This window comes from Elaeis guineensis, chromosome 3, assembly GCF_000442705.2.
Source record: "Elaeis guineensis isolate ETL-2024a chromosome 3, EG11, whole genome shotgun sequence".
In the NCBI taxonomy this organism is placed as follows: domain Eukaryota; kingdom Viridiplantae; phylum Streptophyta; class Magnoliopsida; order Arecales; family Arecaceae; genus Elaeis; species Elaeis guineensis.
Genome location: NC_025995.2, coordinates 102,092,358 through 102,106,251, shown reverse-complemented (window position 1 = coordinate 102,106,251; position 13,894 = coordinate 102,092,358). Strand labels below are relative to the sequence as shown.

The window sequence follows — 13,894 nt, the reverse complement described above, 5'->3', positions numbered from 1 at the left end:
ACGAATGAACAACAATCTTCTATAAAGAGATTGTGACCCTGTAGCTTGTTCTGCATTGATCTCTTGCATCATCACAAATTCCAAATGGACAATTGTCATGACAGTGTAATTCCATCTAATTCTCTTGAGCACTACTATGTCATTTTTTTTTCTTCATTCAAGAAATCACCTATTACATCACATCACGTTACAATATGCTACATTGCATTACATTATATTTATATGATAATTTTCTTGGTTTATGTCATGGCCAACTCAATGTAGTTGCTACGTGCGTCTCTTGACAAAGAGAGGGAGGCATGCGCAACTTTGGACCACTCTATGATCACTGACATATGATGACATAAATTGAAACCTCGTGTTAACTAAGAAGAAGTTGAGAGATCGCTTAGATTTGATGTACCATCAATCATCAAACTTCAACCTAACAACGACCATTTAATTGAGAGTAGGAATCTAAAAATAGGCCATACACCAAATGATGATCTGGTGGCTTATCAAGCTTCCCGTTAATTTCTTGGCTAAGATTATATCCGGTGTGGCTTTCAAGCCCATAGGCACAACTTGTTGGCAAAGTTAACAAAAAAAAAAAAAGAAATGAATTGTACTGGACCACTCAGTCTTGTTCTAGTCTTGCAGACAAAACACTAAAGAAATGGACAGCTCGAGTCGGAGATGTTGTAGATAGTTCCGGCCCAGTCCTCGGCCTAAATCCTAGAGGTTTAGCCTAGCACTTTGAGGCTTTTATTGGAAGGAGAGGATATTAAAAGTTTTCTTTGCGCAAGTTTTGCAAGGTAACACCGTGACGCTTCTTCCAAGAGCCAACGACAACAAAAAAAAAAAGAGGCCTTGATAACTGAATCTTACATCTCAAGTATGATCTTGTCTAGCTACTCTTTTGATATGAAGATATTAACAATGAGCAAAAAAAATTAATCAATAGTATATAGTATAACAAGAACCGAGGCAATCCATGAACTGATTAACATAACCCATTATGTGGAAACGATTTTTGTCGATCAAGAAAAATTAATTTGCATGGATTTATTTATCAGGCCTGATTAATTTAATACCAAAGTTTATTTTTGAAAGCCACTTGTTTAGTTGATGTTGGATGGGAATTGTTATTACTTCCAAAGTATAGAATGCCTTCAGGCATCAAAAAAAAATGGGCTTGAAGTAGTGTTTTTTTTTTTTTTTTACTAACTAATTGGAATTATTTGATGTTCTCAACATAAACTACTGTTCTGTCAGCTCCATTTAATCAAGGACAGAAAAACTAAGGTCATACTACTTAAATTAGATGAATTTTGTGATCTAGCCTCAGCCCAGCATGAGAATCAGTCACAACCATCCTATGTCATTGTCTATATTTCACCCATTGGCAAAACCTGACATCAAAAATCGGTGTCAGAACATGCTAGACTTTATCTCAAAAATTTAAGCTGAGTAGATGCTGGAAAACCTTGCATTGCACAGACATAACATGCATTTGGGATTGGGAGCACATGAAGAGAGAGACACAAACACAACATACCACAGCAAAAGAAAATAACAGTATTTGACATTAATCTCCTCACTTGCATTGGTTGGACCTTCGCTTTAGCCCTTTTTTTTTTTCTTTTGCTTTTACAGGGAACATGATTGGGCTATTATATTAGAATATGAACTTAGCAATCTGCAAGCTGATCAACATAACCCATTATGGGACGCCATAAGCTTATTTGCCAACATCACCGACAGCATGTTGGTTCTCCTGCCACTCTGTTTTCTCAATGAAGAAAAATTAGTTTACTTGGATTTGTTTATCAGGCCTGATTAATTTAATGGCTTTGGTTTTTTTTTTTTTTTTCAATGCTACATGTTCGCTTCATGTTGGATGGTATTTAATATACTTCTAAAGGTATACAATCGATTGGATATTTTAAAAAATGATCTTTAATATATTATCATCTCATCTAACCAATAAGTTGGGATTCTCTGAACTCTGAAGCACCAAAAGAAACCGCATCACGACCCTGTCAGCAAGAAGAAAAAACTACCACTACAGTCTCATGAAACTCTGTGATCTCAATTCAACCAAGAAGTGGAATTGGTCAGCAACAAAGGGTCCCGTTTCATGGTTTCCATAAAGGGGTCAGCTCTGCTTGCACAGGGTAAGATCAAACCATTACAAAACCATTCTAGACCTCATCAAAAACATGTTAATTATGGATATGTTTGGTTGCAAAGAAAATTGGTTGGAAAACTTATTTCTTTGAAAAAATTCAATTTTCTGTTTCTAGAAAATAAAAAAATTTGGAAAGTTTATGACTAACTTTCTAAAAAACGTCCCCTTTTCCATAGGAAGGATCTGTTTTTTACTTTTTTGACTCAAATTTAAGGATGACAATTTATGATCTAACTATCAATCGCATCCACAAATGATCTATTTTAAGTAGGTTTGAATTTGACATGAAATGAATTGGATCGTAAACGGATCTATCCATCTAGGTTAGTTTATTAAATGAGATGAATTCAAATTTAGACCTATTTAATCTATTTTAATCTGTTTAATAATTAGATTGTGATCTTATTTATTTAACTTATTTAAAACTTGCTTAATCTATTTTTGACTTATTTAATCCGATTCATTTAATATGTTCAATCCTTTTAACCTGACTTGATCTACTTAATCAATGGGTTATATGGATCGGATCGAATTACGTAATTAATAAACATGTCGGATTTAGACATGAAATTTTGATCTATTTAATAAATAGATTCGATTTAGATTGATAAATTTTTAATTCAATCTGCATCCAATCCGACTCATTTGCCATTCATACTTAAATTTTCTTGAAATCAAAGATACTCTAAGCATTTGTTAGAATTCTATGCATTTCATAGGCATATATGCATGCCTAAGCAGCTGGTTGAGTCAGTTGAAGTTTTGATGATGGTTTAGGTCGTACAAGCTCGTTTGTCACGGATGTGCAATAATGGGAATCCAATAGCTACCATGTGATAGTTGTTTGAAGGTGCAGTGGAAAATGCATTATAAAATCAACATGTGCATTTTAGTCCACTAGAGTCTTACTTAGAAATAGTTAGGTTAGCTTCATCATTTGGGTTATTCTTAAATGATTCTTTGATTTTAAAGACATATCTACATACTTTCTCACTACTAATAATAGTTTCATTTTTATTTTTATATTTTGATAAATAATTATCTTGATTTAGGGTTATTCAAGTCGAACATTTGGGAAAAAACCCATTTAGCTCAAATTCAAAACATAAAAATGTGGATATCATTCCAAATAAAGACTCTCACAAGCAATCTATCCCCCTGGATGCCAACAAGGTCCTTGACACGCATCTACGTCCCAATTGAACACATAATATTAAAAACTAGAATTATACTTTCTAGTACATTGCATGCCATATTTCATGCCGACTGGATGAACAAACTAGGTACATCAACGTGCTCCACGGTGCAAGTAAGAAAAGAGAAAAAATCGATCAAAGATCCACTAGATTAAACAGTATTCATCCATTCCGTTCTAATAAGTCTTCAACACGTTCCACAGAATAAACAATGGAGGATGGTGGCCCATGTCGTACTTAGAAACCATCAATCAATTTCGGTGTCCAAAGGACCAGGACCATTTGATTGCAAGTAGGAAATCTTGAAAGAGACAACACACCAAGTGCTGGTGTGGCGGCTAATTGAGCTTCCTCTATCTTAACTTAAAGGTAAGACTCTACTAAGTTTGGTGGGCTGTCATATCTAATAAAGCACTTAGCCCATTAAAAAGCAAGGTAAATGTGATGGTTGCTTTGTAATTTGGACGTCACGATTCTATATCCTGAAATAAATACAACCATTAACATCAGGTTGCGTTCACATCTTGCTGGTCCTCAAGTCGCCTTCCCTTTGTTCTAGCTAGTGTGTGTGTGTGTGAGTGCGCGTACCCTGTAGATTTGGACTCTGCACCCAACTGGAACTGGTGGAGACCTACACCTGGACACACCAAGATGGGCATGGAGCCTGACTAAATGACCATGGTGACTTTCTCTATAGAATATAGACAAAAAAAAAAAAAAAAAAAAATCGTTTAAGCAAGATTTATGGGATGATGTTTGTTTGGTTTTTGTGAAGACTGTGTGCACATGATCACGTTATATTCCATCAAACAATGCGTTGAACTTGATTTGTTTATGGAGAACAAATCATAATTGGCTCTCAGCTGATTGCAGGGATGAAGGAAAATATGAGGAAGTATACCTTTATGAAGCCTCTATCTATTTTGATACTAACCTTATAGAATATGTGAAACTGGAAATAAACCTCTATGCATTTTGAGGACAGAGAGGTTGCTACCTTTTTCTGGGTGAGTCATTGTGTGCTTCATAAAATCAGAATCAAGATGGTTCAATCATGCATGCTAGCTCTAATAGGCAATATTAGGTGGAGTCATGCTTATGTAGTTTCAATTATTGTCTCCAAATGGCTTACTAGGCATGGCTATAAGACTGTTTGATAGACCAATTAGGTCTCTAGATGTTGACTCTGGTATGTGAAGAGACCCATGGAAAAAAATGAATCACTTGATACACCTTCCCCCACAGTTTGAGTTCCCAAATTAAAAGACTAAACACCCTTGATGCAATCCGAGTGAAGCCCAAATGAAATCCTATGTTAGGATGAATATGTTAACATGATTCTATTCCATATTTTTGTGGTTAACATGATAATCTATGAAGGCATTAATCCTTAATGCGTCGCATTGAAGCTGTACCTCTCAACTAAACTAACCTTTTTTTTTTTTTTTAATCTTTTAGCTCCTTCCAATGTTTCTAATTTTTTTTTAAAATGAAGATGACATTTTGAAATGTCTCTTAATTAAAATGAAGAGCCACCACTATTGGGGATCGAAATACTTGCTAGATTTAGGTGATGAGAGCACTCTTTTTTGGCGCCGAAAAGGTCCTCATATGTTTATTCCACGTCCAATATTATTTTGAAAAAAGTTTTCAACAATGATGCTGGTACTATGCCTCTATTTAATGAAAGTATATATACACGGCCCTGCAGCGTGCATACAGTGCAAAGGTGGAGGAAGCTTTGCAATTATGAAGTATCTTTCTTTTTCTTGATTGAAATATAATGATGCAATTAATATCGTTCCTCAACAAAGGGCAGAAGGTAGGCAATCCCAAAATTAATTAGAAAGAGTAAATCCCATGAAGAGGCCTCCAAAGCATCGGAAGATGTACCAACCGCAACAGCAAGAGAAGGAAACCCTACTTGCCCCAACCCCATCCTTGTCTGCTTGACCCGAGGGTAAACCCAAAACAAAAGTAAATGATACACGGACCACTCAGACGCGGCTTTGCCCCTCACTAATTCTTTCCTTTCTTTCTACATCCCAACCACCACGAAGCCAAGACTTATGGTTCACACATGAACAAACGCACATGATAAGCAGGAAGAGATTTTAAAAAACACAAGGCTCGGGACTTGGGATGCTATATAGAGCAGTGGCCGGCCAGGTCCAGAGCCACTCCAGAGGATCATGGCCTTGGGAGGGGACATGATGAAGACCGCCATGTCGAAAGCTGTGGTCATCAAGATCAACCTCGCCTTCCTTGCCTTCTTCCTCGTTGCCTACGTCGCTCTCCTCTTTCAACCATCGTTTCTCCGGGACGAGAATGCCGCCTCCGTCGTCCGCTGCTCCTTGCGCGGTTGCCACATGAAGAAGGTAAGGTGAGTACTGGTCCTAAAGTTGTTCCACTATGCAAATGTTAGGAGGGCTATTGCTCGTACTAAAGTGAAACAATCCTTTAGAATTGTAGACCTTTTCGAATTTAATCAGCAATGCATTTTTATTATTGCTTTTCTGCTGCCCGTTCAAAAAAAATATAGAAGTTCTCAACTATTAGTTTTGCTAGCCAAAGCGTCAAGAGAGTATAATTAACATAGATAATGAAAAAGTTACTGACTGGAGCTCGAATTCCAAAATTTGCAGGTGGGAAAGGAAGTGATGAGTAAGAAGGCAGCAGGGGAGAAGCGAGCAGCATTGGAGAAGCCTCCAAGTTTCATTCAAGGATCGCATGGGAACATGACGATCGGTTTGATGAACATGGAAGACGACGAGGTGAAAGATTGGGGAGCCCTCGGGAGAAGTATCGCGGTGGACTTCGAGCAAGTATCGGAGTTGTTCGAATGGAAGGACTTGTTCCCGGAATGGATCGACGAGGAGGAGGAGAACGAGGGGGCGACATGTCCCGAGATCCCGATGCCGGACTTCTCGGTGTACGAGGAGATGGACATGGTGGTGGCGAGGCTGCCATGCCGACGACCGGAGGAAGGTTGGGCACGGGATGTGTTCAGGCTACAGACGCAGTTGGTGGCCGCGAACCTAGCCGTGAGGAGGGGGAGGAGGGATGGGCGAGGGGTGGTGAAGGTGGTGTTCCTTAGTGCGTGCCGGCCGATGATGGAGCTTTTCCAGTGCGACGATTTGGTAGGGAGGGAGGGAGATTGGTGGATGTATGAAGCTCAGGCGGCGAGACTGGAGGAGAAGGTGACGATGCCGGTGGGATCTTGCAACCTAGCCTTGCCGTTGTGGGGAGAAGGTAACCTCTCGTTTTCTTTTGCTTGTTTAGTTTCCTTTTGTTCTGTAGCTTTGGGTCCATCGCTTGATGGGTTCTAGCTGGTTGGTAGTGTCGGTGTGCCCAGATAGTGGGCACACTAGGAATCTCCTAGACCTAACCCGTCTGGTCAGTTGAAAGGTGAAAACAATATTAATTAGACGCCCATTTGTAGAATTTAATTCAACAATGTTGAATGCTAAGTCGTGGGCTTGGGCGCTGCGTAGTTGGTCGTCGAGAGTATCGCAAGTGATCGATGAAATTTTGGAAGAAAGGACGTAAAACAACAAATATTTTAGATATACTCCAGATGGCAAATAATGAATTGGTCGTTAGGCGGGAGATTTTTGGCGCGTAATTGGTAGGAGGTCATCCATCAACAAGGCACTTTTGTCCTTTTGATGAGCGATGAGTGGGTTTGAAAATCTTAGTAGCATTCACAAGTGTAGACGTCCTAGCATCATTTGTATTGGAAAAATGGACATACGAGCCGCATGCATACGATCAAGATGGTCCGGTAGTTGGGGATTGTGATGGAGACTAGAGATGTGGCATGCATTATTGAATGCTAAGCCAGTCACGCACTTGTGGGGGGAAAAAAACCGATTTATGTTAGTTTCACTCTTGGGAGCTACATTCTTGCAAAGAAACCTATCAGCATCTCATGCACTGCCTTGAGAAGTGGGTGGTAACTATATACAAAAAAAAAAAAAAAAGAAAATGAGAAGAGTAAACAATTGGGTGTTGTGATAATAGGTGGGTGCCTCAATTATGTGTCTCTCACTTCCATAATTCTTGACATAAAAGAGAAGCAGTGCTCTCCTGGGGACCCAACCAATGAAATTACGATCTATATAGAACCACTTTTCAGCACAATTCCACTTTCTTTCCAAAAGGATTCTCCTTTTAGGGCTTCTTTTGGATTCCCGTAGCTGACACAACCTTTTGGAGGATACTGAGTTTCTAGAATTTCGGTGATGGAAGCTGTATAAAATACCTCCAGCTACGGGTGCACTAGAATATTTAATGGCCATCACGTCGTATTCTTTGGCATCGTCCAAAAATTAAAGGCCATAACGTGCATAGTGTAGTAGGCGTTACAAATTTAATTTAAAGAATACATATTTTCTAAACCTCAATTTTGAGCTTTCTTTAAGATAAAGTTTAGAAATGCGGTTATAAGCAAATGGATTATATAAAATTAATTATAGGTGATAAGACAACGATGGCTTGTCCATACCTAACTAGGAAGCAAGCAAGCCGTGGAACAGTCACACTCTGTTGGTGTAGGAGGCTTGCTTATTTTCTCAGCATGGGCGCGTACGGCTCCTTAGCTTTTGCTTCTTTTCTTTTTTTTTTTTCATTTTAATAATAACTGATTCAACATCACACTTTAAATAAATTTTTAAAAAAAATCACACTTTTCTTTATATTTATTGGAAGCCACCGCTGTCGTCCAATGGTTGGTTGAACAGATTCGCGCTGTCACGTTCTTCTGTGGGTTGAAATTCTTTGGCTAAGCATGTGCATCATAACTTGAAATAGCTGGCAACACTTACAGCTATGGTATCACTCTGTCCAATTAAAGCTTTTGTGATGAATAATTTGAAGGACCAATTTTCATTTATTTTTATCTCAGCAAAGGAGTTTTTCTTTCCCCTCCAAACAATAAACCGTTAAAATGTTACGATACACAGATTGATGCTGAGCTAAGAAGTATGCACCCACTCACTTTTACTACGGAGTTAGTAAGACCAGCTTAAAAGCAAAGACTTCGGTTAGGTGTAGAAAATTTGACTATTTGTTCGAATGAAAATATTTTTCAACTCTAACATATTTATTATCTAACCCGACCTCTTTAATAAATTCAAATTATTTTATACAAGATCTCCTGTTGCTCATGATAAGCACAGATCTACTATAGAATATGATAAGCACAGGAGATGAACAGCCATTAAAAAAAGATGGACCACAAACATGTACCATATTATTTATGGTGCATATTGTTTGATAGCCGGTCATTTTATATTGGTGGCCATCAAAGATTGTACCATAAAAGATCCTGATGATTGTGGTTGAACAACCGATGCCGGATGAACTACATATATAATACCAAGTTTTCATTTGGATATTTTAATAAACTATGTAGCAGGTACGTCCATTCCAACTAAGAACTCTCTGGCATTACCCAGGAGTATTCCTCAGTGGACAGATCCAAAACGTCATACATTATGTGTAATAACGTCACTCATTTAATTATATGTCCGATCTGATCCATGAAAGACTGAATTTCCTGGGAGCATGCAACGGTCCTTCTCTTTTATAAAGGAGTTAGTAAGACCGGCTTACAAGCAAAAGACATCACACGCTGGTTAGGTGTAGAAAATTTGGCCATTCGTTCAACTCAAAAGATTTCTCTATCCTCCAGTAAACGAACGTATTCATCATCCAAGCCTACCCTCCCTAATAAAGTAGAATTACTTTATGCAGGACCTCCAATTATTCATGGTTAGTTCAACAACTAGTACCGTACATACTACATGATACCAAATCTTTGGATATTAGAATAAATCCCCACTTTTTGATAAAAAAATTTATATGAAGAAGGAAAACCGTGAGAGCGAGAAACTTGCATACATTATATTTTATTTTGCCGATCCGATCAAAAGGTGGGTAATAGAAATTTTTAACCTCATGGCATGACAAAATACGTGCAGGAACCAACGAGGAGTATGACGTGTCCAAGTTTGCGGTGCCGGTGAACCCCCACCGGCGGGAGGCCTACGCGACGGTCCTCCACTCGACGGACAACTACGTGTGCGGCGCGATCATGCTGGCGCAGAGCATCCTGAAGACGGGCTCCACCCGCGACCTGATCCTCCTCCACGACAAGTCCATCCCCCAGCCGAAGCTCCAGGCTCTGGTGGCCGCCGGGTGGACGCTCCGGGAGATCACGCGCATCCGCAACCCCCACGCCCAGAAGAACTCCTACAACGAGTACAACTACAGCAAGCTCAGGCTATGGCTGCTCACCGAATACCACAAGATCGTCTTCATCGACGCCGACATCGTCGTCCTCCGCAGCCTGGACCTCCTCTTCCACTTCCCCCAGATGTCCGCCACCGGCAACGACGGCGTCATCTTCAATTCCGGCATCATGGTCATCGAGCCGTCCAACTGCACCTTCCAAGCCCTGATGGGACGGCGGGAGGACGTGATCTCGTACAACGGGGGGGACCAGGGATTCCTCAACGAGGTGTTCGTGTGGTGGCACCGGCTGCCGAGGAGGGTGAACTTCTTGAAGAACTTCTGGTCGAACAGCACGCTGGAGTCGAGCATGAAGAACCACCTCTTCGCGGCCGAGCCGCCGAAGCTGTACTCGATACATTACCTGGGGCTGAAGCCATGGCTGTGTTATCGGGACTACGACTGCAACTGGAACATCGACGACCAGCGGGTCTACGCCAGCGACGAGGCGCACCGGCGGTGGTGGAGGCTGCACGACCAGATGGACGAGGGGCTGCGGGCCTTCTGCGGGCTCTCGCCGCAGAGGAGGATCGAGCTGGACTGGGACCGGAAGAAGGCGGCGGAGAGGGGATTTCCGGACGGCCACTGGAAGCTCAATATTTCGGACTGGAGGCGGAATGTGTGAAGAGAGGGAGTGGGAGAGTGAGCCTCTGTTACTGTGAGCTGACATCGATCATCACCTGGAGTTCGTTTCGTTGGATTCCTTAATTTGATACGTACGTAGAACACTTTGTATTCTTTGATAGATTTATTTATCTTTCAAGAGCTAGCTGGGGATTGGGAGGGTTTCAAATTTGTATTGGGTTGCATGTATAGCATCAAATTGATAAGAGGAAATGAATTGAGAAATAACAGGAGAAATCTCAGAATATATGTATATAGTTTCGTCGATTATATGGTAAGGATATGGATTCATTAATCCTTTGTAGATATATCCTAGATTCAGAACTCGGTTATTTTAGTCGGTCTCAGCAGGGCTGGCTATATACTCGAGCTTATCAAATTTCTGGCTGAATTCATCGTTGGATTGGATTGGATTGCCAGATCAATCTGGCTTGTCATTTATCTTTGGTTGAGAACTGCAGTAACCATCAAAACAGAGTGATCCAAACTAAACGTGAAGGCCATGTTTGGTTCTGTATAATTGTAAACAGTATCATTTGAATAATTTTATTTGAATCGATATGCTTATTCCTCGTTAATCCGGTAAAACTATTCACTCTCCCTCCTTTTTCTTCTGAATTGTTTCGACCGATTAATATGTGAGTAAGTACCAAAAACGTCTTTTAGGCTTTCTGAAATCCCGCAAAGTGTTTCTTTATGGGGATTTTATTCAAGAGTCAAAATAGATGTTTGGTTGAATAAAGCTGGACAGAGCTGAAAAGCGAACTTTACTCAGGTTTGTTCCTGTTTCGAAGTTGAAATTTAATGGATTAATTATTTTGCTCCATCAGGTTACCTGATATTTGAGCTTAGTATTTTTCATCTTCTTAAGAAGTAAATATTTGATGGCGTTCAATTGTATATTTCCCTATCAACTCTATCAAGCTATTCACACCTCACTAGCAAATGGAGACATATGACCCTTTTTTCTCAAAAAAATCTTTAGCCTGCAGGTATCCCAGATCTTAGATCATTGACATGCCATGACATCTAGAGAGGCTTGTTTTTCCTCTGAAAAGAAGAAAAAAGGTGGTAAAGACGCTAATCATTGGCAGCTAGTCCGATTGAATAAAGTGATAGGTACTCATAGGTATGCTTTCCAAAGTCAATAATTTGTGATTAAAAAATGACCTGCGAACCATCTCAATTAAACCTCCTTGATGTATTCCTGGAAGCAATATTGACCAGGGCACCTCACTAACAGTCATTTTACCGTAAAAAACAGAGCAGTAAGTTTGAATACTTGTAGAGGTGTGCGTACCGACAAACAAACCTTCAGTCCTAATCTCTTCACCATCATTGCCACGCAATATCATATAATGGTTTGGTATCCAAATCCACCCACCAGTTGATTCTGAAATATTTTTTATCCCCTGGCCCATGTTTGTCTCAGCTTTCCTCGGCATCTTAAAGGAAAGTGTGGGCTACACAGAACTTGGAGTCGGAATATTAGGTGCACGAACTCTTGGGATACGACATGGTGGGTGGATCTTGTCCACGACCTAGCATATTAATTAATGTCCTCCTCTAATTTAAAATAATCTCATCCACCAAGAAAAGACTTGGCTTGTTATACGACGCGATAACGTGGCAAACCGACGTTGTGCTCTCCAAAACCAGATCATGCGACGCTAGCTCCTCCAAGTCCCCTTTTCCATTTAGAAAACCAGCCATTTGATAGTTTAGTTGAACTGTCTTACATCTAGTGCCAAGGTTGTCATCCTTTGAAGAAAATGGTACGCTACAAAGTGCATGACCCCCCCCCCCACTCCTCATGGCCTTGCACTAGGCTCCAATAAACGGCCACCAAAATGCATAACAGCCACTGATTTGACCTTCTTCTCTTTTCTAAAGCCAAAATATATAGCCGTTCTGATCAGTGGTTTTATTGGTACCTTCTTCGGTTCAGACTCAAAGTTAATATGAATATGACTATCAGGGAGCTGAACAAGGGCATTACCCTTTTCCCTGCAACAGGGTACCAAAGATAAGGCTTAAAATAGCCTGGAACCAGTCCTTTATAGATAGATGTCCTATACAGAATCTCTATAGCTGGAATAACAATTGTTAAATATATATGCTGTACTCTCTTTGTCTGAAACTTTCTACGTTGTTGAATCCTCCAGAACTTCTGTAACATAAGTTTGAAAGTGAAAAAAGAGCACATTTTACACTCTGGACAGATTGCATTCAATGTGCTCCACGGCTATAAAAAAAGAGCTTGAGCAAACTCTCCCCACTATAATGTGCTCCACGTCACATTCTTCTGACTTAAGCTACTTATTATGAATCCCATCCCCTTCTTTTCTTCCATTCACAAACGCACTTGTACTTCATGATTCTTTTCCTCCTGATGATCAACACCAGGCCCATATCAGTTCCTTTCAGACTCGGGCACCAGATTTGGAGGCCACTCGTTCAAAGATTATATAGATTCGTCACCTAAATGCTGTTAGGTGTTAGGTCTTTCAATGATTTAAGCTGGAGAGTCAGATTGGTTACATACTTTTGAACTACAACCTAAGCAAGCATCCAGTCTCTCAGTGAAAAATATAATATATAGTAGTTCACTTTTATTGAAGGCCACCTAACCAAAAGAAGCGGGTGTAAGAAGTTTAGGCATGAAAATTTTTCCTTCATAGACTGGACTATAAATTAAAAGCACGGCGGTGAAATGATGTCTCAATTTCCCCATGCTCTGCATGCTTGTGCTTCCAATGAGTTACATGATCCAATCAATTTGTCATGCTTACCGAACTGATATTTCGTGCGGTCAAGAAACTTGATCAGATCCAGCAATTAGAAATGGAAAATAATCTTATCAATTTAGGGAAAGAATGGCACACACTTATACTTCACAAGTAACAAAGGAATAAAGTGAACCATAAAGGCGTTTGCAATACCATTGTAGTGGTAGCCCAGCGGAATGGATCTTGATTTCCAACTAAGCGACCTGGGTTCGAATTTCAATGGATGCCAGGACTGCGATTAAATGCCAGACTTAAATGACCTGTGGCGATTTGATCCTGGCAGCTAAGCTATGTGATGATGCTGGGATCGATGACCTCGTGGCATTTGCACAGAAAAGCTTGGGCATGAAGATAGTCCCATATTAGCTCTGGGACTAGATAGTTTGACCGCTATATAAACTAGCATTGTCTTACAAATGAACTGGATAAGATGTTTTAGCTGCTTGCTAGTTTTGTGATAATATGTTTTCCACTCCAAGGGTGCAGATGGTAGGTGGGAAGAGATTTTGACCGTCTTATGTAATTTGCTTTTTTTTTCTTTTCTTTTTTAAATTCCTATGTTGTGTAGCTGTAGTAATATTATGTTGAAGGATTGCTTGATGCTGCTCTTCAGGTTTGTTGGCAGCTACAAGAGGGACAGAATTAACAAGAAAATTTAAGGGGATAAAAGGAAATGAACAGAAGGGGCAGGAAAACAAGTGATCATGAACTACAGATCTTAACGAGGCAGGAGATAAGAAGATTGTTTTGCATTACCTTTACTCTGATACTATCTTTTTCAGTTCTTTCAACCCAATACTACCTTGACAGATGCTTAGCTG

The 13,894-nt window shown here is 40.0% G+C and overlaps 1 protein-coding gene across 2 annotated transcripts; it reads left to right on the top strand.

Moving 5' to 3' along the window:
- The first annotated feature begins 5,453 nt into the window (after positions 1–5,453).
- LOC105041371 (UDP-glucuronate:xylan alpha-glucuronosyltransferase 2) lies at positions 5,454–10,607 on the top strand. 2 transcript variants are annotated; one of them, XM_010918324.2, is made up of 3 exons: positions 5,454–5,744; positions 6,012–6,618; positions 9,351–10,607. In XM_010918324.2, exons 1-3 carry the CDS (start codon positions 5,559–5,561, stop codon positions 10,283–10,285), a joined length of 1,728 nt encoding a protein of 575 aa, XP_010916626.1. In that variant the 5' UTR covers positions 5,454–5,558; the 3' UTR covers positions 10,286–10,607. The 2 variants fall into 2 exon arrangements, with proteins under 2 accessions (XP_010916626.1, XP_029119314.1); XM_029263481.2 differs by having other exon boundaries at positions 5,561–5,749.
- Positions 10,608–13,894: the final 3,287 nt, after the last annotated feature.